Source organism: Mandrillus leucophaeus, unplaced genomic scaffold, assembly GCF_000951045.1.
Source record: "Mandrillus leucophaeus isolate KB7577 unplaced genomic scaffold, Mleu.le_1.0 Scaffold1248, whole genome shotgun sequence".
NCBI classification, from domain to species: domain Eukaryota; kingdom Metazoa; phylum Chordata; class Mammalia; order Primates; family Cercopithecidae; genus Mandrillus; species Mandrillus leucophaeus.
The window spans coordinates 146,275-173,700 of record NW_012100854.1 but is presented as its reverse complement, the minus strand read 5'-3'; the positions used below and the strand labels follow the sequence as shown (position 1 = coordinate 173,700).

Sequence of the window (27,426 nt, the reverse complement as noted above, 5' to 3'; positions counted from 1 at the left end):
AAACAGTTTACCAGGCATCACCTAATAAAGTTGCATATGCACACATCTTAACATTCAGCAAGTCCACGCCTAGGCTGATACTGGAGAATTTCTTGCATGTATTCCCCAGAGGCATGTGCCAGGGTGGTTTTAATTGCAAAACCAAGTATCCATGGATGATACAATGGATAAACAAATTGTGACAGAGCCATACAATAGAACACTACTCATCAGTGAAAATGACCTACAACTACATTTTTCATGAGTAAACCTCAAAACTGTAACATTTGAGTAAAAAAAAAAGCAAGTCAGGATGATACATAGAGTGCGCACATTTATAAAAAGATTGAAAATGGAAAGTGAACCATATATTATTTAAGGATATATACATGTGTTAACACTAAAAGAAAAAAAAAAAGCAAAAGTTCAGGAGAATGGTTATCTCTGGTGGAGAGTAAAGAATTAGGGAGGGCCCTCCAGGTGCTTGGGAGGAACCGATAGTATCCTGCCCCACCGAGAGGTGGGCACGTGGCGCTTCATCATTACTTTTAAAGTGTGCATTTACAGTGTATAGCTCCTCTTTTCTAAGTACATTCTATGATGCAAATTTTAAAATATAGCTATGCCAGATACATGAACTGGTATTTGGGATGCATGTTGAGAGGCACGTTTTCTTTTACCCTCCTTAAAAGGTTTTTACTCAAATTCACCATTAATCCTTGGCCTTGTTTCTTCTCCCTGTCTAGAGTGTTTGTATGACAGAATAGCACAAGAAACTGTGGATGAAACTGAAATTGCACAGAGACTCTCCAAAGTCAACAAGTACATCTGTGAAAAAATCATGGATATCAATAAATCCTGTAAAAATGAAGAACGAAGGGAAGCAAAATACAATTTGCAATAAACTTTGGATTTTTCATAAAGCTTTTGTGTTTTCCTTGTGTGGCATGTGATTTGCGAGCGATGGTGCCGTCCAAATCAGACCCCACCATGCATGGTGGTGTGTGGGCAGGAATCCACCGGGTTCTGGGGTCAGCGGCTTATTCTGAGTGTGGACACTCCAAAGAAGACAGATGGCTTTGCTGAGACTCAGGAGCAGCCTGGCACTGGTGTCCTTCTGGGAATGGGGAAAACACTGTTCTTGGAGGGAGATAAGGTTGCCTGAGTTGCCTGTCACTTGACTGGGATTTGAATGGGTATTTTTACCATCCAAGGACTTCTCTGTTCCTCTATTTTGTTCTATAATAAAGTTTCATTAATTCTTTGATGTAGATAATCTTTATCCTCATTTCTTTAGTATATTACATATACAGTGGAGGTGACCTGTGTGTTGTGCCACCTGGCATGCCCTTCCTTTCAGGGGAGGAATATTCCGGCTGAAGGAGAGAAAATTCCTAAGAGATATGGTTGCTTTCTACAGATTTGAAGGTCTGTCTCAAAAGCAGATATCTTTCTCTGACTTCAAAGGCCAGATCTTGGACCAGTCACCTTTCTCACTTGAGGTGATCTGAGATTCAGCTTCCCTGATAATTTGAATCAATCTTTGTAAAGGGGTGAAGACAGGGTGATAATGCTAGATGAGCATAGGGTTACATTCAGGAACTAGGGGCACTGTTACCTGGTATCAGTTCTTTCATCCTATCTTGTATCTCAAATGTTCTTTCAAGTTACATAATTTTTTTCTCATTCTTTATTCAGTTACTGAGTCTCTAAGGTGCCTGGCACACATTCTGGCAAACCACATTAGAACTTCCTGTTGATTTGCACTTTGCTTTCTGTAATGCCTGTGAAGTATGCATGGCGTATTAGAAAGGGCAAGGGCTTTGGGCCGATGCGTCTAGATTCCAAGCCTGGCTCCCCTGCCTGCTTTGGGCTTAACCTGTCCTCTCTGAGTTTCCATTTTCTATTTCACGAAAAGGAGATAATGCCTACCTTTCAGAGGTGCTACAAGGATTAGAGATAACGTAAGTGTTCAATAAATGTTAGCAACTGTTACTCATTTCTGATTATTGGCTGTTATCATTGGTTAGAAAAGTGGCCTCTGGTTTCTGTAATGGTTCATCCATTAATTGGTAGTCTGTAACCAAAAGCTCAGGGTCACTGGAGGAAGTAGGAGAGGTGGCTGCCACTTTGAGAACTTTTATTTTAATTGACTTTCAGTTAACTAAACTTATTCTCAGAGTTCTTATCAGTAATGAGGAGGAAAATAATGCCTGCCTCATAGGCCGTGTGGGTAACTTAATAATATTAATAATAACAGATCGTTAATATGTGCCAAGACTTTTCTAAGTGTTTAACATAGTATGTTAACTCATTTCACAGGGTAAGTAAAGTTCCTGACACTTAGTAGATAGATGTTCAATAAATACTTGATAAGATATGTTCATTTAAGGGCATAGGGAAGCTGGGGCATGAGTTGTGTGGAGCACGTGAGAGGCTGGAAAACAAACTTTGCATCCTTGTTGAGCTCATCCCCTTTTCTCTCCGTGCATAACAAAGATACTAACACCCACTCAGAGGCTCTGCATTTCTCCTTACAGACTGATAAAGTATGGTACCTGCTTTACAAGTGCTTTTAGGTTCGTGGGGGAATAGTTGTGGAAATAACTATAATAAAAATGCTATGGTATATATGAAAGTGCTTTGTGTAATGTTTGATGCATATATTCAAGAGCACAGGGCAGTTAAAGATTATGGGATCTGGGTTTAAATCCTGGCTTTGCCACTTCCAAGCAGGTCACTTGACCTCTGGGCCTTGTTTCTTCTGGTGTGGAGAGAATGATCCCTAATTCAGGGTTGTTGTGGAGAGTAATCTAGATAATATCTGAAAAAAGGGCTCTGTAAATCACAAAGACCCTTGCAGATGTTCATTATTATCCTTAGCATAGAAGGCAGAATGAAATCAGAAGTAGATGCAACGAGGAATCATGCTTTTAAGAGCCAATTCTGATGTAATCAGGAGGCTTCACACGCTAATTAGGCTGAGACGGTTTGGCCTCTGTTGTGTACCTGGTGCCTTGTTATTGTAATATGAGGGCAAGATCATCATTCTCATACCCATACAAATGAAGAAATGGGCTCAAAAAAGGTTAAGTAATTTCTTGCTCAAGGTCCTGGAGCTGTCAGCAGTGGACCTGGATCAGAACTCAGGTCTGTGAAAAACCTGCCCTCTACCTCTTTCCTGAAAGATGAGTGGTAAATTATGGTCTAGGCTGTGAGTCTAGTCACATAGTCTCAGGATATGTTTAGGGGAAACCCAACCTAAGTATTAGTCAATGGAAATCAGTCTTATTAATTCAGGCCATTTGGAGGGACTAGGAATGATAGTACTGCTTATAAACAGTCACAGTTTTATTACATTCAAATACATATAAAAACTCAAATTCATTTTGTTTGGTAGAGTGTTTCCCAAACTTGCCCAATCTTAAGAATTGGCTGAGGTGCTTAAAATACACATTTCCTGTGCTTTGGCTTGGAGAGCCTGATTGGGTAGGTCTGGGATGAGGCTGGGAACGTGTATTTTAACACAGATGTCAGTTTTGAAAAATACCAGTTAAAGTCATTAGAAGACCTTCATTAAAATGAAGGAATAAGAGTGTTGCCTATGTAAAAAAAAAAAAAAAAAATGGATGGGGAGCCAACAAACTGATGGTCTTTCTAATATGCCTGAGGATACTTGAAATTGAGAGTAGTTATCTTCTTAAGTAACTGAGACTGCCGTAACACCTGTTTAGAATTCCTCTTCATGGCCACCAAATGCTGTTCAGCTGGACACAATGCAGAAGGTGACTTTCTGTCTAGGCTCAAATGATTTTTCCCTCACTTGTACACTTAGATTCCTTGGATTCTTGTGTCAGGCCAGTGAGTTGTGTAGGAGAGGACTGTCAATACTGAATTGGCAGGACCTAAATCAATGAGGTTTGGCGCTGTCTTCAGAAGCCCCGGCAACAAGTTTTCTGACACCAGATGAAACAGAAAGATGGGGTTTGGCTTTATTTCCTTGCTTAAGAAAGTATATTGGTGACTTTTAGGTGCTTGTATGCTTCCTGCAGGCATTTCTAACTTGCGATTTTTTTTGTAATTATAGTGAAAAACTACTTTATGGAAATTATTGCCAAAAATAGGAAATACCCTCAAAACTGCACTGCTGAAAGCACTTGGATGTATCTCATGTAGTCTTTTTTCAAGGGTGAAAATATGTATTTTCCATACCTGTGATTATAGCACATAGTCAGCTTTGTATCCTTCCCTTTGCATTTAACATGTTTCACCATTGCTCCATAAAGTTCATAACTATCAGTTCTAACATCCACAAAGTGGACCGACATAAAGCTGCAATTGAGTAAGCCACCTGGTCAGCTGCCCAAGCCCTAACCCACAGATCAGGGGTTTGTGAAGGGCCTGGCTGCATGGTTTTCATCACACACACGGGCAAAGTGAGCTAGAGTTAGGAGGCGGATGCATGCGACTTTAGTTCCCAACTCTAGCACTTAAAAACAGACGAGGCAAGTTACTTCGTCTTTCTTAACACCAGCTTCTTCATCTGCAAAATGGAGGAAATAAGGTCTAGTTATAGGGTTATTAGGAGTAATGAGAGTGTAATTAATGTGCACCAGCAAGAGAGGGGCTAAATGGCTGTCAGAGTAAATGTTGGGCTTCCTCTCCTCTCTTCTCTCCCTACACCTGTTCATTCCTCACTGACGTGTGCTCCTCCTAACCTGCTGACCCCGTACGCAGTGACCTAGGCTTTCATACCCACCTTTGGCTCTCTGGACACCTGCTTATCCCATAGTTCTCCGTACATGGGGGGTTTCCCCCACGCATGCTGACTAGCTCACTCCTCGGCTTCCAGCTGCCCTCACCTACCTCAGCCCCTACTCACTGCCACCCAAGGGCCCATTTACAACTTCCTTGGATTTTTAGACTCTTTATAAATAAACCTAGATGAAGATTTTTCTGTTTCACAATGTTTTCTCTTTATATTTTCCCTCGTTTTCTTAAGAGTGGTTGTACCTGGGTCAAAAGGAATGACATTTTATCACTCTTGATACATATAATGGGTATGACCACTTTTTAAATTATTTTGCCCACTTAATAGGTGAAAAATAGCACCTTGTTATGTTTTATGTTATTATAGTCAAGACTGCATATCTTTCCAGAGTTTGGCTACTTCTTTGTAGAAAACGAAAACTTCTTTAAAACCTATAAGTAATTTCAGCAGAATCCATTTCATTTTCTGTGTTTAGTTTTCTCACGGACCAATGTGTTAACCTGGGCATATAATTTTTGCCTATATGTCTGCAAATAGACAAACCAATAGATATTTTCACTTCTTTTGAAGTGACTGATCCCTTTCTGCCAGGCAGCTTCATAGGCTCATAGAACCTAAGGATCAAAGATGAACTTTGAGGTTTTCCACCCAAATCTCCCCATTGTAAGCAAATATCATTCCAGACCATGCTTGAATACCTCCAAGCACAAGGAATTCATATTCCTACCCAAGAGTCCATCCAGTTATTGCCATCAGTAAAATATTATTCCATTGAGCTAAAACTCTACCTCCGTGAGACTTTCAAAGTCATTCAAATTCTTCTCTTTCAAGCCACACAGAATGTTTCCACTCACAGCCCTTTGTAGAGTTGAAGGTGACTGTCATTTCTTCTCACCAACTAATAAATAGCTCAAATTCTGCTTCACCATTTCTCGTGTGTGGAAGGCTACATGCGAAAGAGTGGGGAGTGTGGATTTAGACAGCCATGTGTTCAAATCCTGTTTCTTCCACTTAGTGGTATGTGACCTTGAACAAATTCTTAACCTCTCTGAGCTTCAGTTTTCCCATTTTGACAACGGGAATAGTAACATCTATCTCACAGGATTATGTTAAGAGTTAAGTAAGATAATGTGAACAAAGCATTCTACGCATTCAGTATCTCTTAGTTCCCTAATCCTGAGAACTCTGACCATCCTGGTTGCTCTTTTATGGATCTGCCCCTGTAGATGAGACTCAGGACTGGACCTGGTGCTCCAGGAAGAGTTCGATCAGCAAGATGTCACCTCTTACTCTCGGACTTTGAATTAGCATCTTTAGCAAAAGAATTGTCTCAAATTGAGCCAATAAGGCTCAGTAAGGTAATATTGACAGTATGTAGTGAAGGAAATGTTACCAGTCCGCTATTCTGTCTTTTTGGCTAACACGATACTTGTCCCTTTCGTTTACTGTGTTATACGGGAAAGAGCATCAATTTTGGAGCCAGAGAGACTGACACTGAATTCAAACCCTGCGTTCACTATTTATTAGATTAGAGGAAATTGAACAAGTTTCTTAAAGTCTCCCAACCCTAGTCCCCCTGTTCATTGTCAGTTGTTGGGTAATCATACTGACCTACAGTCAGTAGGTCCTGACTACAGCCACACCTACAGTCCCCACTTGACCCCAGTTCCAGCCTTCAGTAAATGTGAAATCTTTTTGTTCTTTTTTTCCTCTCCTTTTTTATCCTAACAGCTCTTTAGTCCTCCCCACCCTTTAACTGTGTAAAATTTTCAAGTATATTTCTTAAATGAAATACAGGACTTTGAATTCGTCCCTGTTCCATTTCATCTTATTGGTTTCAGCCCAACATTTCAGCTGGTCGAGATCTTCTTTACAAGTTGTGTTTAAAATACAAAAGACCCCCCAATCCCTCCCTATTCACCAATGCCCACCCACCCACCCCAAATAAACAAACAATAACCAGATGTATTGACCAGTACTTAGGCCAAGTTGTCACTTTTCTTTGTCTCTGTTACTCTTATCTGAATAATTTCTCTCTGTTCTTCTTATGTGCCTGATCTGAATCATTCACAAACTGTATCATAATTCCATTCACTATCCACTTTAGTCTCTTGGTTTCTGTTTTGTTCACTGCTGCATTCCCAGAACCTGGCATATAGTGCACACTCATTAAAAAGTTATTGAATGAATAAATGACAAAAGTCAAAGACCTGTTAGGAGACTGGGGCCCAATCCAGGCCTGGATAACAGTGAAGGACCCTACAGATGGAGGGAGAGCAATGGAGCAGAAGCAAACCCTGGGGTCATCACAGCTCAGTCCCAGTGCTGGGAAGACAGCTCTGTCCCTGGTGAGCTCAGGCAGCCCAGGCCTTGGCCGCTGCCTAGTGTCAGACCACAGGGGTTCTTGATCCGGGCAGTGCTGAAATGGGGAGAGGAAGGTAATAAATATCCAGGGCCTGGGTCACCCCCACACTGATTGTTCTGTGAGGAGTCTGGGCCAGGGACCCTCCTCACCCCTGGAATAGGCACCTCAAGTTTACCCAGAAATCCTTAGTGAGCCCGTATTGCCAATAGGCACACTGGACCCCATCGACCTTGTTGCGGCAGCTGTCAGAGAAGCCACACAGGGAACAAATGCCAAGGTGGCGTTCCCTGCATCGTTGTCCTTGGTTCCCTGCCATTGATTCCTCACCATTTCTCATTCATGGCCACCTGTAGCTATGGCCAGCACTCAGCAGAAATTAGGTTTCCATGTTGAGATCATTTCTGGAGACTTTAGGGTCTGAATTGCAGTGATCACGGGACTGTGGGGGTCTCTTACACTATACCCCAGTTCCACCTCACATAAACCTTACCCTACTCCCACCTCTGGGAAAAGAGTGACTCAATTTAAATGATTTTCTGGAATCAGCCATACATCAGCCCAGTTACAAATGGCCTTGCACTATCCACACTGTCCTGCCCTTGTGGAGTACCCTCAAGCTTTACACTTTCCCCCCGCTCCTCTGCCTGTCTACCTTCAGCTGCTTGGCCCTGCTCAGTCTGGGGCTCTAACTTATTCTTGTCACTCTTTTAGATCATTAACCATGGGAGAAAAAAAACAAACAAACAAAATTATCCTCTCTGGGCCTGAAGGCTCAAATCAAATATCATTTCCTCTAAGAGCCTGTTACCATCTATTCCTAAAGGACTCTCTCCCCTCTCTAGTTTTCCAAGTCTTCCTCCATCCTTCATTCCCAGCCCCAGTCTTCCCTGTACAGTAACACTCAGAGGATTGTATTGTAATATTAATTTAGCTTCCTCTTCCTCACAAGGCTGTCAGTGAACTGCAGGCAGGACTGTGTAATTCATCTCTATACATGTTTGCTGAACCCCTACTCTGTGCTAGGTGCAAGAGATATAGTTATGGTGATATTTTTTTAATTAACTAATATTTATTGACGTTTACTATGAGGTAGCACTGTTCACCTTTTAATTCTCACACAACCCTGTGAAGCAGGTACTGTTACCATCTGCATTTCACAAATGAGGAAACTGATTTAATGAGGTTAAGTAATTTGCCCAAGATGGCACAGCTATGACCTGGAGGAACCAGAACTGGCATCTAAACCTGTCTGACTCCAGTGTCTGGCATCTTAATGATCATGCTAGATCCTACCTTAGATCTCTCAACATTATTATAAGCTATTTTTTCCATCTGAGGCTTCTCCTGCCTCCTCTACTCTGTGACCTGCTTCTTCTTCTCCTCCTTCCAGGAGATCTTTTGTGCTCCATCTCCAGCCTGGGTTGGAACCCCTCCCCCTGCTCTGTGGCACCTCTTGTGACCTCTGGTAGACCCTCATCAAGCTGTCCCGTCATTGTGTGTCTATCTTTCTCCGTGGACTAAGCCCTTTAAGGTGGGGACAACCCTGTGTTGATCTCTGAGTCCCTAGGCCCAGTACAGAGCCAGTACGGATGGCATGGACCTCTCCCTAGAAGCCTGGTCCCTGGTGAGGAAACACTATGGGAAATAAACACCAAAAAAGTTATTTCTGCCTAGGGGTATAAGGCCTTGAGGGATCAAGGGAGCCCTCCATGAGGGGGTCATGAGGCCTTCTTCTTTTGTTCTCATGGGTTTGATAGGCCATCACCAAGTCAAGAAAGAAGGAAAGGATTTGGCTGTAGTTAAGTTTGAGAACTCTGACCTCTCACTGTCAGAATGTGACTATGGGCTTCACCACTTACCAACTCTGTGACCTCAGGCAAGTTACTTATTTGGTTTGGGACTCAGTTTCCTCTTCCATAAAATGGAAGGCTTCACGTTTCTGTAAGCATTAAGTCAATAACTAAAAATGCACTTATAACTATACCTAGCACACAGTAAGCACTACATAAATGTTTATAATTATTGTGAGCTATGGGCAAGAGGTGGAAGAGAGTAGGATGAGTTCAGATGTTTCAAGGTATGAAAGTGAAGCTGGTAGTGGGAGATGAGGCTGGAGAGGTGGGTAGAGGCCAGGTCATGGAGGGCCTTGGTTCCAGGCTGAGCTGCTAGACTCTGAAGACCATGGACACACTGAAGGGTGGGGCTTTGTGCCTTAGAAAAATGATGCTGGCATCAGAATGGTGAATGGTTTGGAGGGAGAGGAAGGAGTTGAGAAGGCTATTGGGGGAATAACAGGTGAGAGATGATGAGGGTAGATGCTCACCCCTCTTCCTCCTTAAGTGCTGGTACTGCCATGTGGGAACCTGACTATGAGCACCACAATGCAATGATGCAGATGTGGAGTGCCCAGGGCAGCCATGTCTAGAGCAGTACCTCCTTCATGCAGCTCCTGGACCCTGGAACCATTCAGCCCAAGGAGGTGTGTCAGACACAGCATCCACCCTATGTCCAGAGGGGAGATCAAATGTGTTTGGGGGAAGAGGGTACATTTCAGGGTTGGACATGTCTCTGTCAGGTCTTTCCTGAGCCACCTCCCTGATACCGTGGGAACAGCATGGGATGGGGAGTAAAAGAGTGTGGGTTTCAGGAACATGACCTTGGCTAAGTCATACAAGCTTCTGAGTCCTGAGATTTATTAGTAACAAGGAGCTGATGTATTACCTTCAGTACAAGAATAACAATGTCAACATTTAAGGCTGTTGCTAAAGTGCCCATCCCACAGCACGTATGTAGTCGGAGCTCACTAACAGGTACTGCCCTCCCGCCAGAGTGATAGAAGCAGGGATCATGAGCACTTAGTTAGGGACGTCACACTCCACCTATGGGAGCCTTTGGGCTGGTCACTTCCTTCCTATGAGCCTCAGTTATACAGGCTCAAGTATAATATGTGTGTAAAGGTCCCTACTCCACAACCTCCACAAGTGGTGTGGCCCTGACAGCATCCATGACTCGAGTCAGGGTTAGGAAACCTCAGAGCACTCCAGGTGGGAAGGTAGATTTTTACAGTCTTCCTTCTTCCCCTGCCCCCACCTCTCCCTCCCATCAGGGAGCAGATTCCAGCCTCTGTTACAGTCTTTTCCAAAACTAGTGGGAAGCACCTGGCCCTGGATATGAAGAATGACAGCCACTACTGAGAGGCTGTCATTGCTGGTGGAAGAAAGGAATCTGGAGTTCTTTTTTCCAGTGGGTCTTTAAATTATTTTCATTTTGCTGATTCGTGCACTTTTCTGAGCTAAGGAGATTTGGGAGGTGTTTATTTGTTATTTAAGCAGAAAGCCTCGTTGGCTTCAATCTCTTGGAGAGGAAGGGATTTAACACTGTGTAGTCCAGCCTGTTGCTGCCCTCCACAGGGCCCAGGAGGGCAGGTGGAGGCTTTGCAGGGTGGGGCTGCCCTCCAAAGAGCCCAGTCCAGTGCCAAGTAGACCCTACTGGGATTTCCAGTGTTGGCCAATCAAAACCACAGATGGAATGGAACTATGGCCAGATTTGGAGGTAAGTTTCACTCTTTTAGGTTTTAAATTATGCTTATAAGGTGCCTTGTTTTATTCCTCTTTTTCTTTCATTCCCTCATTCATTTTGAGTGAGAAGGGCAGCCAAAAGGAGCACGCCAATGCTTTCCCCACACTGTTTCCCCAGCCTAGAATCAGGAAATTATTCAGTTAGCCTTGTTGAACTCCTGTATGTCAGAAGCTACAGCAAATAATTCGTACATTTAATCATAACAAGAGTATTTGGGACTTGGCATTATAGTCTATATTTCTTCTGATGAAGATACCATAGCCCAGAGAGGTTAGATTATTTGTCCAGTGTCACACAGCTAACAAGGGAGAAGGTCAAGATTCAAATGCAAATCCTTCTGAGACCAGGTCTACTCTTCTTTTCATCAAAGCCTCAATGCCTCTAGTAATCAGCAATGCCTGAGAGCCAGCTGGGTGCCAGGCCCTGTGCTATATGGCAAAGAGAAGTGTTTCTCTTCCCCTGGTTGGATTCTAGCCATTTCAAGATTCACCTTGAATCCTCCTTCCCATGTAAAGCAATGCAGGATGGTAGAAAAAGTAGAAAAGTAGAAGCCAGTGCCCACCAATGGATAATTACCTGCATGCATGCACACACACACACACACACACACGCGCGCGCACACACACATTGACTTTAATCATAGAGTGAAATGTCATACAGCAAACAAAAAAATGAACTACAGGAGTATGTATCCGCATAAATACATCTGAAAATCATAATGTATAGTAAGAAAGCAAGTGGCAGAGTGAAACAGCGTCTGTGATTATGTATGTAAAATTTTAAATGTGCAAACCCTATTATGGATTGTTTATAGACATATACATGCATAATCAGAGTATAAACACTCAGGCAGGAAGGACACATGCCAACTTTGGGACAGTCCTTATCAGGAGTGGTGTGGGAAGAGTGCAAAAGAGGCTTCAGTAATGTTTTTAGTGTTTAAGACAAATAAACCAAAAAGAGACCAGAAGAGAAAAAGGCAAAAAGCAAAAAGGTACTGATTTATTCGCCCTGGGAGGGTGCCGGGTTTGTGGGGATGGGGCACTGCACTGCACTGTCTGCGCCTGCTCTTCTGTGTAGCTGAAAGACAGACCTGGCCTGAAGCTGAGAGTCAGAAGGGGGTTACTATTCCCTCACAGGCTCTTGAGAGGATTAAATGAGGGATCAGTCGAAGGCACTTTTTGAACTGTAAAATATGATAGGAATATGAGTTGGTGCTACGCACTTCTGTGCCCCTTCTTACCTGTCTTCCTGACTAGACTGTGACTTTTTCTTGAAGGCAGGGACAGTTCCAAATTCGTCTCTTGACCCCTGCCCAAGCTCAGGAAATGCCAGCTGTAGGCCAGAACCCCAGAGCTGACAAGAGTTGCTATCAGTACCTTCACTCCAGCCCTTCCACTGACCTGGGACTGACCCACCACCTTGCTCCTGAGGACTGTTTGAATTAAGGAGACATAGCTTATCCCAGGTTCCCACCCCTTGTGGACACATAAAATTGATTGCTCAGGTACTTACAAAGGTTGAGAAGAAGCCCATTCCTTCAGCCCCAAGGGCACGATGAATGATGTAATAAAAATTCATCCCTCCCAGTCTCTCCCCTGTGGCTCCTAGGCAAGGCACACTCTTGAGCTAGATAGATGGGGGCAGGGGCAAATGCAACGTAAGTCACCTAACTGGTCAATAAACTCCCTGAACTGAGTCCCCACAAAGCCTTTACTTGATCTTTCTTTGGCCCTATGATATAGTTGTCACCATTCCCATTATGAAGATGTGGATGCTGAGGCCAGTGGGGTAATAATGGGCAGAGCCAGGATTCAAATCCAAGTCTGTTGAAGTCAGAGATCTCCCCCTCCTCAACAGCAAGAAACCATGTGTGGCAACATGATGCGTTTCCCTCCTTGTAATCCAGTCAGCACAGGGACTGAAGTAGGATAATCACGTTTCAGAGCCAGCCAGAGTGGCTGCCACTCCAAGCTTCCTTTGTATTTTAAATATGTAGTCTGTAATTAGAGTTTGCTTTAATTGCAAGATTTCCATATGCCCCGTGACTGCTGTGCACTCTATCTGGGGATAAACATGTCCATCAAGTAAGAAGCAAATCATGGCTGTTGCCTTGGCCCTGTTATCCTGTTGGCTTTCTCCACTGCAGTTCCTCAAGGGATGTAGCTCAGCCTTCCCCTGTGAAAGTGCTCTGGGGCCCACATTTTAATCAAAAGCATACCTGCCTCTAGGAAAAAAGAGTAGAGGCACAGCTCAAAAGTGATTAAATTTAATAACCAAAAGACCAGAAAAGTCTGCTTTGCAATGCATAATTTCACCAGATATTTATTTATTTCATCATGTGGCCACATTCTATATGCTATATTTATTTAAAATGCCATTTATTTTAACAGCAGCAATAAAGGAAACACACATTTTTTCCCTCCCCACTGTGTTAAAGGCATTTGTGGTTATTAAATTACTCTTGAGTAGAGGAGTGCCTGTCTCCAAATTTACTCTGAAGTATTTCAATAAAATGATCTCAAATGTTTATTCACTCAGCAAATACTCACCTGAAGCCATTCTGGGCTAGGTGCTGCACTAGCACCAGGATAATGAGGTAGAGCAGAGAAAGTCCCTCTTGCCTCCCAGGAACTCATGGGCATAGGGCAGGAGGAAGTGACAGATGCATCCCAAGGCATAGCACAGGGCCTGGCACCTAGAACTAGTCAAGCAGTTTTTGTTCAAGAAATGAATGAATGAATGATTGAAGGGATGGGTGTTACAGGACTGGATTGAAGCCATGTGGGGCACTCAGGGACATCAAGAAGGACTGGGTGGTTCTCCTTGAGTGTCCCAGGGGAAGCAACTGCTGTGCTGATTCTTAGGTGAGGGCTGGGTCTGAGGAGGGGTGTGGGGTGGCGTTACAGGCAGAGGGAGCAGTATGAGGCAAGGTCTGTGCTCATCAAGTCCTCTCCCTGCAGCAATCCTCAGGCTACCCCTGACTTCCTTCAGTTCTTTGTTCACATCTTCCTCTTCAGAAAGGTTGTCCTTGTCCACATTGTCTGAACCAGCACACACCCCATCTCAGGGTACTCTTTTGTCCTTTTCCTCTGCTTTATTTGCTTTATTTTCCTCTCATCCTGTTGTGTTTATCTGAATATTGTCTCATCCCATCTTCAGCTAAACTGTAAGTTTCCTAAGAGCAACGCCTAGAAAAGTGTCTAGCATATCATAGGCACTGAAAAGTTGAATCGTGAATGAGCGACTGAAAAATATCAGTGTCTCTTTAGCAATACGAGAGCTTCAGTGTAGGGTCTGAAGCATGGGGTCCAAGCAGGGCCTGCTAGAGGACCTGCACAGGTGGTCAGGGCCAGGACCTGCTGGGGCACACAGGCCTCATAGGCTGGCTGAGGAAGTGGACTTCACTTTGAGGTGGCAACAAGGAGTCATTGAAGAGTGTTGAGCCAGGAAACGACATGGTCAGATTGGTGTTTCAGAAGGACCACTCTGGTGGAATTATAGTTGATGAATAGGAAGAGGTGAGACTGGAGTTAGGAAGAACGGAAAGGAAGGGGCTTAATGGTCCTGGCAAGAAATGTGAAAGGCTGGAGCAAAGGCAGGGGCCAAGAGATTGAAGGGGTGTTTGGGGCAGATGAAAGTAGAATTGTATATTTGGGGTAAAACCAGCATGGTTTGCTGATTAGAGGTAGAAGGTGAGAAGAGGAAGACCCAGTGATGACTCCCCAGTTTCTGGCTTGGCTGAGTGGGTGGACAGTGATATCACTGGCTGGGAGGGGACTGGAGATTTGTCCTCACCGGGGGGCACTGTGGAGGGGCCCTGGAGAATTACTTGTTCTGATAGGAATCCTTGGCTAAACATGAGTTACTTTGTTTGAAAACAACATCCAAATGTAGTTCTCATATTTGGGGGCCCCCATTGAGCCCTAGAAATGCCATTGTCAGGCTTGTCTCTCAAAGTAAGACAGATGATGGCCTATCAAGTGAGGGCCCCCCAGGGTCTGTCCATCCCCACTGATGATTCATGCCAACACATCCAGCTTTTGACCTTCTTTCCCCAAAGATCATGTTATAGTAATGGGATGAGCACAAGATTTAAATTCAGAATAAATACACATGAGTCGTACTTCCATTATGAACAAGCCTTGGGTAGGGGCATTTGGTGTCCTTAAGCCTCAGTTTCCTCAGCTGTAAAAATGAACAAGCCTTGGGTAGGGGCTTTTGGTGTCCTTAAGCCTCAGTTTCCCTCAGCTGTAAAATGGGAAGAATGAAGATATCTATTGCACAGTGTTATGTTGCAGATCCAGTGGTCGAAGGGGTGTAAGTAAACTCAGTAAAATGAAAAGAGCTATTCAGTTGAAAGATTCCAGGAAACATTATCCCAGATGAGAGCGAATAGCAGGCAGGCCCTGATACTAAGACTAAGTGCTACTGGCTGAGCAGAGAGGGAGCAGCTCTGCACCTAGCCTCTTCCTTAGGGTCCTCCTTAGAGCCTTGAATTGGTCAAGCTGTAGTTGATGCTCTGGCTTCCTGAAATGTCCACATGACCCAGGCTCTGCAGACCGTTCCAGGGAAGGCTGAGTGCCGCATACACGGAGGACTGCTAGGGCTCATTCTCTGGAAAACTGCCCTCGCAGAACTCACCATACCCTTCATCCTGTGACCCCACTGGGCCCCAGCCTCTCCTCTCCAGTGCCAGAGCTGCTCTGTGCTTCCCACTGCGGACCCCGCACCCTCACCCCAACCTTTTCCACCACGAGTAAACTTCTCCGCAACCTCAGCTGCTTTACACAGCATTGCTTCACAGTCCTCCTGATTGAAATCTGCCTGTCCCTTAAGAATGGCTCTCCCTTCTCCCACCCTCCCCATCTCTCTCTATACTAGGCCAGCTCCTGGGTCACTTCTCAGCCCAGGAACCATCTTTCTGGAAACTCCCTGAGTCCAGGTTGATCACTGTGTGCCTTCTCTGGGTTGCCATCAATCAGGGCACTGCTCACTTTGCTGAATTATCTTTGTTTCCCTCTCTGTGTCACCTACCAGACAAGAAGTGTTCAAGAGCAGGGACTGTGTGTTGCTCACCACGAGTCTTGTGCCCTGCACAGAGGCTGGCACCATGTGGGTATCAGTTGACGGTACCAAGCATCCCTGTCTAGTGGATGCTCAGCTGCCGTCTCTGCAGAGTAATGGGACGCTGCATCCCTGGGACTGTCAAGCAGTTCTTAGACAGGGCCTGGGACGTGGGCAGCACTGACTTCCTTTCAGGGTTTCCTGGGTGGCCGCCATCTCCCTCATATCTGCTGTCTTGGTGTCTCTCATGTGCACCCCTGTTTTAACCCCATTCACGGGGGCCACAGTCATGTAATTGGATTGAGCAGACACTGACAAGGTCAATTTGACAATTTCATTAATCTTTTATTAAACACAAGCCCTGAGCTCCAGCCAGGCTCATCTGTGTGCCATCCCCAGAACGTGCCTGGCATATTCCCATCTCACATGCCTCCTCCAGGCCAGGCGTGACCATCCAGTGATGCCAACAGCTACTGGATGCTTCCTGGATGCTAGGCCTGCAGCTGAGCAAGTCTCTTAACCCCGCAGACCACACTGTGGGGGTAAGGAGCTGATATATATAAAGCACACAGAACAGTGTCTGGCCTGTATTTAGTGCTCTATGTTATTATTATCATCACTATTATTATTATTATTACTTTTAATTCACAACATCCTTGAGAGGTAAAGGCCTCGTTTTGCTAAGGAGGAAACTGAGTGCCAGAGAGGGGAAATGATATGCTCAGGGTCCTACCCATGGGGACAAAGAGCAGCAAAGAGTGGGACGAGCAGGTTAAAAAGGGCCAGGTCCTGAAGAGCCTGTCTCCCTCCTCCCAGGGTGGTGTTGAGGATTGGAGGGAAGGATGGATGAGTGTGACCAACACAGTGTTGGGCCCACAGTACCTCTCAACACAGGTTTGTGGAACAGAAGAAGGAAGGGATATGTGTGGAAAGCCCAAGCATGCTAAAGCTTGCTTGAGAGCCTCAGGAAAGAGAATGGGCCCCTTCCTGGGGGGGAAGGGGAGCCTTGAGTTGGATTGGAGCTTTTAGGATTCAGAGAGAAAGGAGGAGGCAGAAGAACAAAGAAGTGGAGGGAGTAGCACAGATGGGGCCAGAACGAGTGTGACAGTGAAAAAAGGAGTTGGTTCAGGAAAAGGAGGTTGGAGAACAAGATGGGGGCCACATCCTCAAGAGCCTTGGGGAGCTGTGGAAAGGTTTCCAGCAAGGAGAATGTAATCCAGTTTGCATTTTAGAAAGTTCATTCTTGCTTCAATGTGGAAGATTGGAACAGGACAGGCTGGAAGCAAGAAGATTGTTAGAGGGCTGCTTCTGGCGTTCAGGCAAGAGGAAATAAGGACTCTCAGAGAAATTATGGGGAAAGGGAGGGGAGGGAGGGAGTGAGAGAGGGGTGACAGGAAGGGAGGGGCAAGGGCACAGCTTGCTTTGGAGCTAGGTGGGCTGGGCAGAGGGTTGGTTCCGTACTTGACCCAGGCAGGCAGCACTGTGTGGATCCCGCCCCGGGAGGAGAGCAGCAATTGCTGGGATAAGCCCATCCGTGTGCTCTCTGGACCTGTTAATTAGCAGGGACAGACAGAATGTCAAATGGGACTTTCCTGACTTAGCCGTGCCTGGTGCTTGTCTCCCTGATTGTATGCAGACAAGTCACATTTAACACCAAAGGTTAATGACTTCCCTGGTAAGACAAGAAATGCTGGGACCCACAAACTCACACAGATGGGAACTGACAGGCTCACCCCAAAAGCATGAGAGGCCATTAAAGCACTTGGCCAGTTCGTAGTAGCATCACTCAAGGCCCAAGCTAGTCTCACCTTCAATACGTAGCATTTCCCAGCATCTCCGAGCCTCAGGGCTCTCCTCCTTTGCTGACCTCTGCTCCTCCACAGCCCCCCAAGAGCGCAGCCCAGACTTTGTCATCCTCCAGCCAATAGACTCTGTGGATGCTGGCCATGGGCCGCGCTGGAGCCGGACCCTGGGACCTGGAGGTGGATCACTTACGGTCAGGCCCGGGAGGACCTCCAGTCGGGGGTGAGCAGTAGGGGCAGACAGACAGACAAGGATGCACAGTGCCAGGAGTGGAGCGTGTCCCACAGAGGGGAGATGGAGAAATCCATGAGAGGTTTGTCAGGGGAGCCTTCCTAGGGGAGGTAATGTCTGAGCTGGATCTTAACGGATGTACAGAAGCTCCGTAGGTAGGCTGGTGGGGTGGCGAACTCCAGCCATCTTTCGAAGTGCTGCATTAATATAAAATAATGGTTTTATATCTGATTGTAAAATCTGTAATGGGGTGAGGAGAACCCAGTCTTACTCATCTTTAGATCTTCCCAGCACAGGACCTATAAGCAAGGTATGAAAGCATCTTGGACAGGAAGGCTCCTGGTTTCCTGCCTCCACACTGAAAGAAAAGAGGGACAGAGGGGAGCAGGGATGGAGAATGAATGGAGGTTCCCCTAGGAGGAACCCTTAAGCCCAGTCTAACCAGTCTTTCTCCTGCTGGTAAACCTTCCATGGCTCCCTGCTGTACTAGGACAAAGCCTGGCCTCTTAGCTCAATTGATATCCGATCTGGCCTTTGTATCTGGCATGTGATCACCTGTGAGCCTTCTCTCTCATGCCCGCCTTCCTCCCCATAAGCAAACCACCCCACGCTCTGGCTCCTGCATTTATCTGGGCAGCCCCAGACAGTTCCCACCTTCAGGCCTTTCTCTCTACTTCTTCCTCAGCCGGGGAAGTTAGTTTCCTCCAGTGAAAACATCCTTGGTGGCACTATAGTACAGTAAGAAGCCCTCCCCAGGGGAACTTCAGAGCTCAGAGTCCCACACAACCCACTGTGCCTCAGGTAGCACCTCAGTGCCCTCCCTGTTGATATGAATGAATGTTTGCATTTCTCCTGCCTCCAAGGCAGGGGAACCACATTTCTTCATAGTTGCATCTGCTGTTTATGAGAGGCCCTGTGGTGACATAGTGAAAGTTCAGTGTTTCCAGTCAGATTGCCACTGTTGGAGACTTGAATCCTGTCTTTATCACCCTAGGAGCTATTTGACCTTGGCAGAATTACTTAATCTCTCTGTGCCTCTGGTTCCTCATCTGTAAAGTAGGCCTGTGTACAACAGGACCTATTTCATGGGGTTTTCGCAAAGATTCAATTGGTTAATTTTGCAAAGCTTTTAAAATAATGCCTAGCAGGCAGGGCGCGGTGGCTCACGCCTGTAATCCCAGCATTTTGGGAGGCCAAGGTGGGCAGATCATGAGGTCAGGAGATTTTAGACCATCCTAGCTAACATGGTGAAACCCCAACTCTACTAAAAATACAAAAAAATTAGCCGGGCGTGGTGGCAGGTGCCTGTAGTCCCAGCTACTCGGGAGACTGAGGCAGAATAGCCTGAACCTGGGATGTGGAGCTTGCAATGAGCCGAGATCATGCATTATGTCCTAATAATGGTTTTATATCTGGTTGCAAAATCTGTAATGGGGTGGGGAGAACTCAATCTTACTCATCTTTAGATCTTCCCAGCACAGGGCCTATAGGCAAGGTATGAAAGCATGAATGGAGTCACTGCACTCCAGCCTGGACAACAGAGCAAGACTCCATCTCAAAAAAAAAAATCATAATAATAATAATGCCTGGCAAATAGTAAGTGCTCACTAAAGGTTAGCTGTTGCTATTTAATTTGAAAAGTAAAGTATAATGCAAGAATATTTGGCGGGGGGACGGAGGGGAAGCCCAAAGTTATAAAGAAACACCACTGCCTCTCAAATAACTATTTAGATTAGTGTATGTCTTTTTGGTTTTCTATTAGGTGTGCAGGTGTGTAGTATATCTGTTGTATACACACTCACAAGATATGGACACACAAATATGACATTCTCTTGAGTAGCCTGCTTTTCTCACTTAACAACATATACAAACACTTTAATAAACAAGTAGTATTGTTATCTGTCTTTGTAGCCACAAAGCCTAGCTCAGAGCCTAGTACAAGAATAGGCATTTCGCTGAACTTTGTGGAAGGAAAGGCGGAGGGGAAGTGGCAGTGAAGCAGGCTTGGAGCTGCGCTCCAGAGAGTCACTGATAGCATAGTAGCTGTCACTGCGGAGGGGAACCTTATCCAAGTAAGAGCCCTTCCTTTTAGTGATAGAGACCCAGAGGTCAGAGAAGAGAAGGACTTCCCTGAGGCCTCTCAGCCAGTCAGTGAGAAGGAGATTAGAGTCCAGCCAGGCCTGTGTCTTTGTCCTCAGGAATATGTGACCATCCTTCCCTTCTTCCCTTCCAACTTTCTCACCCTGGCCCTGCCTGGCTTTGCAGCCTCCCCAGGACTAAGTAGGCAGGAAAGGCTGGAGTAACGATCCCCTTGGGTCCCAGACAGGGAGGCCAAGGGAGGCAGAGGGAGGTGGCCAGTGGGGAAAAGTCACTGGTGCCAGAGAGACTTATTTTCTGTGTCACTGGTGGTGGCAGTTTTCCTCTAAGAGGCTATCGTATTTTGGAAGCTTTTTCTTCCTGAAAGAAGGGAATGAGCTTTAGGATCAGCCCTTCCAATCTGTCCCACACTTGATAGCCCAGATAATCCCTTGAAAATAAGGCTCTAAGCATGACCTCCCTGCCTAGAAGATTTCAGTAGGCATCATTACTGACAGAATGAAGTGTTTCAGAGCAGGGATCTTCTCTAGGGCCCTGCCTAGAAACCCACCCAACCATGGCTCTCCCTGTCATCCGACTATCCTTCTCCCTGTCATCCCACTGTCCCAAATTGCCTCTGGGCCTTTGAATATGCTGCCCTCTGCCTGAGATGCCCTCCCACATCCCTGCCTTGTCTCAGAATCATTGTTGTTCATCAAGCCCCATCTGCTCCTCTCATTCACAATAGTCAATCCCTCTGCAGGGTCCCTGCTGTCCCTGGCACAACCCTTCCAGCCCCAGCTCTCCTTCGTTGCTCACAGCACCTGCCCTGGGTGTTATCCGGCCCAGGCACAGAGAGGCACCTGAGTTGAGAGGCTGAGTAGAGGATAACTCTGTGAGCCTGGGTGTGGCTGGAAGATCTAGGCAGTTTCCCACCAAAGATAACCCTCACTCTGGATTCGGTTACGAAAGAACACAAATGTGTTCTTTTTTTTTTATCTGACCCTGATTTTTATCCAAGACCCTGAAAAATCCCATGTTACCTTGGAAAATCCTTTCACCTCTGTCTAAGCCTCAGTTTCCACATCTAAAAAATGGCAACAATACTGCCCACATCACAGGGTTAAATGAGTGAATGTGTAGGAAACACTTGAGTCATGGAAAGTGCCCAACTAATGTTCTTTTCCTCCCCTGCCCCTTTCCATTCAGAGAGTATCACTCTCAGAGTCACAAAGTGAAATATTTATAGGGGCCAAAAATGTGGCCCCAAACTCAAAGTGAGACAACAGAAATCACCCCAGTCAGGCATGTGAGAACCTGATAGACAGCTTGGCATGGCCCTTACTTAAACAGCAGCTGAAGTGTGTCGCTGCCAGCCAGAGTCTGGTGTGGACCTCATGACCTGAGACCTCACATTGGCGGTTCCCGTCAGCAGCCGTCGAGAAATACCCAATTCCCAGTCCGTGGAGCTTGGGCTTCTGTAATGATAGACTTCACCGCAAAGCACACTGAGCCCCTGGGAGTTTTTCTGGAGATTAGTCTTTGTCACCCATGGTTTTGTAATTCAAGAGGCTATTTTGACAGAGCGCTGGGATGCCCAATAGCAGCCCAGAAACTCTTTCTGGAAAATGATGCCCAATGCATGGGTTGATTAGCCCAAGCACATGGCAGAGTCTCAACAGAAGCTCTCTCTCCTCGTCCCTTGGCAATGCTGGTATGGCTCTGAGTGGGGCTCTGAGATGCCATTTCTCACAATTGCCCAGTGCTGGTTAATTTCTTCTTACTAGGCCAAGAGTTAAGTCTTTTCCTTTTCTGGCTTTTTTTTTTCTTTTTTCTTTTTTCTTTTTTTTTTTTGATACAGGGTCTCACTCTGTCACCCAGGCTGGAGTGCAGTGGCATGATCTTAGCTCAATGCAACCTCCACCTCCTGGGCTCAAGCGACCCTCTCACCTCAGCCTCCCAAGTATCTGGGACTAGAGGCACTCTGCATCATGCCCAGCTAATTTTTGTATTTTTAATAAAGATGGGGTTTCACCATGTTACCCAGGCTGGTCTCAAACTCCTGGACTCAAGCCACCCATCTGCCTCTGCCTCCCAAAGTGCTGGGATTACAGGCATGGGCCACTGCTCCCAGCCAAGTTCACTCTTTAGGCAAGCTCAGGACAGGAAGGAGAGTCTGGGAGATGACTGCTCTCCTGGATGGGGTGCTTCACTCAAGAACAACCTCGGGAACATGACCAGATGGCTCCAAGTTTTCTCTCTAAGTGAATATTCCGGATGTCAGAGGCTGCCCCTCAGAGCATGGCAAGCTTGGATACCACATCCAAGTAACAACTCTGGACTCAGATGTGGGGCACCCCAGATAGTCACTTCATTTATCAATGCACTCATCATTTAGTCGTTGATGCATTCATTTATTTAACAAAAATTTATGGAGTTAGCGCTTGGATTTTGTCATCGAATTTACTATTTTTCTGTTTTCTAATTTTTAAATTTACATTTTTACTACTGCTTTCCACAGGTTTCTTTTTGGTTCTTTTTCAAATTATGTACTTGCAGCTTTCCATTAGATTGATAAATTGTTTTCTTATTTTCATTATTTTCTAAATATTTTGTCATTGTATTTTTTTATTCTTTGACATAATCTTTTTTAGAAAAGTGATTTCAATCTCTACGAGGCAGTTAGCTGCAGCTATTTCTGTTGTTGAAACACTGTTCCTTATTTTTGGTTTCAGTAGTTATATTTTGAGAATGAAAATTGTATATCTTCCTATCATTTGGAATTGACCAAATTCGTTTACGTTTGTAGAGTAGAAATTGTTACATGTCATTAAGTAAACTTAATAATTTTTCAAATCTTTTTCCTTACTTATGTTTCCTTTTGGCATTTTTCTTCATCTTTTAAAATATTTAATACATATACAATAATATAGGTCCATAAGTTATAAAGCATAATCATAGACCACTTGTGAACTCACTGCCCAACCCCAGAATTAGAACATTACCAACATATTTCTCAATGCCCTATCACTTTGTTTACCCGGGAGTTAAGCACATCATCAATTTTGTGTTGATCGTTTCTTTGCTTTTTAAATATACTTTTTAATTGCCTATGTATGAATGTCTGAAACGAAAAAACCAAATTGACTTTTTATTTTTCTCTATGTATGCCATGTAGCCTCCTTCTACAATTTCTGTTGCTTTCTCCCTGAATTTCTAATATTTATTGCTTTAAATCGGAATGTTTTGTTGGGTGCAACAGGTTCACCACTGTTCAATCTTCAATATAAATTTCACTTTTTATCAACTTAATACCATCAACCTCTTCCTTGTTAAATAATTTTGCCTCGAATTCTGTTTTGTGATGAGCATTGTCACCTCTGCTTTCTATTTAATTGAGTGTGCCTAAACCTTTTGGAAGCTTAATTTTTGACATTACTATATAATTTTGCCTGAGATGCAGAAGATGGTAATGTTTAAGAAGTTGTGCTCTGAGATCAAACTAGATTTAAATCTTAGTTCTACTGTATGTTAGCTGTTTGACTTGGGCAAGTTACTTAGCCTCCTATGCTTGCAGTTTTCAGACCTGAGGCCCAAGGGTAATGATATTTCTGCCTCATATGTTTATTGGGAGGATTACATGAGATAATGTGTGTGAAATGCATAGTACAATGCAATACACGTGGCAAGTATGCAATAAATGTTAACAATTTTTATGAGATTTATCTCTTGTAAGTTGCACATAATTTAATGTTTTCATTTTAGTTTGGGAATTTTTGTCCTTTAATAGAATAATTCAGATTGTTTACCATCATTTCATATCTGCTATTTGATTTTGTCACCCAATTTTATACTTTCTATTTTTTATACATTTTTTGCTCTTAATGTTTTCTCTATTTTTCTTTATAAACTGTTTTATTTTAAAATTAATATAGAAGTTTAAAATACTCTTTGCAAATTAGTTCCGTAATGCATGCTTTAAAATGTGTGACATACAGTTACAGTCGTGTGCCACATAATGATGTTTTGGTCAAAGAGGGACTGTGTGTACAACAGTGGTCCCATGAGATTATAATGGAGCTGAAAAATTCCCATCGCCTAGTGACAGGGCAGCCATTGTTATATTGTAGTAGAAAGCATTACTCACATGATTGCAGTGATGCTGGTGTAAATCGAACTACTGTGCCGCCAGTCATATAAAAGTATGGCACATACAATTATGCGCAGCACATCATAGTTGACAATGATAATGAATGACTGTGTTACTGGTTTATGTACTTCCTACACTATACTTTTAATTATTATTTTGGAGGGTACTCCTTCTTATAAAAAGAAGTTAACTATACAAATACCCTCAGGCAAGTCCTTCAGGAGGTATTCCAGAAGAAGGCGTTGTTACCATAGGAAATGACAGCTCCATGCCTGTTATTGCCCCTGAAGACCTTCCCGTGTCACAAGATGTGGAGGTAGAGGACAGTGATATTGTTGATCCTGACCTTGCATGAGCCTAGACTAATGTGTGTGTTTGTGTCTTAGTTTTTAACAAAAATGTTTAAAGAGTAAAAAAAAATTAACAATTTTAAAATAGAAAAAAGCTTACAGAATAAGGATATAAAGAAAGTATTTTTGTACAGCCGTATAATGTGTTAGTATTTTAAGGTAAGTGTTATTAAGGGTCAAAAAGTTTTAAAAAATTAAAAGTTCATAAAGTAAAAAAGTCATAGTAAACTAAGATTAATTTATCATTGAAAAAGAAAAGTATTTTTTACAAATTTAGTGTGGCCTAAATGAACAGTGTTTCTAAAGTCTACAGTCGTGCACAGTAATGTCCAAGGCCTTCACATTCACTTACCACTGCCAGTTCTTTAAGCTCCGTTTCATAGTATTAGTACCCTATAGAGGTGTACAATGTTAAATCTTTATACTGTATTTTACTGTACCTTTCCTGTTTAGAGATGTCTAGATATATCACTTTTTGGCCTTTTGGCAAGATCAAGTGTATATATGCTTAGATACATAAATACTTCCCATTGAATTTCCTGTAGTACTCAGCACAGTAGCATGCTAAACAGGTTCACAGCCTAGGAGCCATAGGTACACCATACAGCTTAGGTATATAGTAGTGTACACCATCTAGGTTTGTGTAAGTGCACTCTGTGCTGTTTGTACAACCATGCAATTGCCTAATGAGGCATTTCCCAGAACATATCCCCATCCTTTAGCAATGCATGGCTGTGTATCTCTATTTCTCTAATTATTGGTTAACAACAAAGCAATAATTTTTTACTTCTCTTTATACAACGTAAAATTTTATATGCTTTTATTTTTCTTGGTATCCCTTTCAATGCTTGAAACTCTTTTTTTTTATTCTAGTGCTAAGGAAAATTCAGAGACTGTCTTTTGTTTCTTAATTGCCCACCTGTTTTCCTACCCATGTGTTCACATAATCCTTGAGATTTATTTTGCCAAGATCTAGCTATGTCTTTTTATTGTTATTATTAATATTGCCTGGAAAACTGCTCATTTTTAGGCTTTTGACTCAAGCAGATACTTGTTTTGTATCTAAAAGTACTTTTTCCCTATTATGTATTTGTCATTTTTATTTTTTATTGTATCCCCCATCCCTACCAGGAATATTGATCATTCTAATCTGGACTTATTCTTTTCTCTTGTATATATCATCTCCTTTCTTATCTTCATCTATGACCTCTTTTTCTGCATTCGTTGCGAATTGCTCAAATTTGTCCTCATCACTGTTTCAGTTTTCTGCAGTGTCAATTTTGCTTTTTCTCACTCCCATGAGAATTGTAATGTGGTATTTTATTTTGTCCCGACTTGCTGTATTGTCTTAGTTTCAGCTTCCTTTGCATCTCTACCTTTATCTTATTCTCCTTCCTTCTCTTTTTAGAAGCCAAGTCTTCTTGCATCTCTTGAAGGACACCAAGCAGATGGTCTCTGAAGCATTCTCAATTTTCTTTCAACTTTCTCTTTCTCTAAGTTTTTAGGGCGATTTTTCCTTTTCACTGTGGTGTATCTCTTTAAAAGCCTCGTTTTTTGTTTCTTGGAGGTTTTATTTTGTTTTGCTTAATCATCTTTGAATAGAGCAAAGTCTCTGCAGACCTGGCATTTGCAAAAAGGAAGCTTAAAAGTAAAGCACTGTTAACCCCTCACTGTGGGATGTGCATCTCCAGATTTAGACCTGAAATTCAAGTCAAGGTGCCCTGCCCCAGTTCTGTTTGTGGACTGATTTTGCCTTCCTGAAGTTGTTTTTTCTCCAGGGTGAACTTCTAGCTTTTCGAACTATGGAATCAAATTCAATTTGTACTTCCTCCTTGCCCTGAATAGTACCTAAAAGACCCCCCTTCCCTGCAGCATGCACTACTTCCAATGCACTTCCTATTTCATCCCTGTTTACCAGGCTTTTCTCTAAGGGTCCAGGTGTTCCTGGATGCCAGCCTATCCCCTACTTCCTGTTGTGCTGCATGCTCAGAGTTGCCATTTCTGAGTGAATGTGATAAAAGAAGAGGCCGGGCATGGTGGCTCATGCCTGTAATCCCAGGTTTTTGCTTGGGAGGCCGAGGCGGTCGGATCATTTGAGGTAAGGAGTTCGAGACCAGCATGGCCAACATGGTGGAACTCTGTCTCTACTAAAAATACAAAAGTTAGCTGGGCGTGGTGGTGGACACCTGTAATCCCAGCTGCTTGGGAGGCTGAGGCAGGAGAATTGCTTGAGCCCGGGAGGTGGAGGTTGCAATGAGCAGAGATCGTGCCATTGCACTCCAGCTTTGGCAACAGAGCGAGACTCTGACTCAAAAAACAAAAACAAACAAAAAAAAAAAAAAGAAAAGAAGAAGAAGAAGAAGAGGGGAACATAGGACTAGGGAGAGGGAGGGCAGTGCAGGACTCAGGCTCTGGCTGGCTCAGAAAGCAGAAGGTGGGTCCTCTAAACCGGTGGACTCCTGCTTTCCTGTTCAATGCATCCAAGGTTTAGGGACAAGATGTGCAGGAAGTAAAGTGTTTTCCCACAGTTTGGCATGGGAGTGAATAATCAGAGGTGGAGTGCTGAAATTCCCCACCCCCAAATTAGACATAATTCATAGTACTATTGCCATTTTGTGTTATTTTATGTCTTCTTGAGATTTTTAATAGAAAGATGAGAGATGCCATGTTAAGTATTACCAGTCAGCTACTATACCAATAGTCTAACATTGAATGAAGGGTAATTTTATATGCTTCATTCGTTCATTAACTCATTCATTCATTCATTTATGTCTATTTCCTCTAGTAGACTGAGAATTCAGAATTATGGATTTTTATTGTTTTACTCAACAATAAAACCCAACAAAGGAACTGGCATCTAGTGGGTGCTCAAAAACTATTTGGTGAATGTGTGGTAACCCAAGACAAAACACACCCTCAGTATGAATCAAATTATATTTTGATAACCTGAGTGCTGTTAATCATCATCCAGTGTATTATACATTAACAATTTTAAAGCATTTTAATGTCTGTTATCTAACTTGATGCTAAAACAACCTGGGTTGGATGTGGCTGT

General features: G+C 43.8%; 2 protein-coding genes across 2 annotated transcripts in view; both read left to right on the top strand.

The window, feature by feature from the left end:
- BEND5 (BEN domain containing 5) overlaps nt 1–1,246 on the top strand; it is a 33,828-nt gene extending 32,582 nt beyond the window's left edge. Inside the window, exon 5 of the mRNA XM_011971790.1 lies at nt 726–1,246. Coding sequence (XP_011827180.1) covers nt 726–883 — 158 coding nt within the window. The 3' untranslated portion in view covers nt 884–1,246. The remainder of the gene's footprint in view (nt 1–725) is intronic.
- LOC105533368 (cytosolic carboxypeptidase 6-like) overlaps nt 1–27,426 on the top strand; it is a 673,407-nt gene that overhangs the window by 526,575 nt on the left and 119,406 nt on the right.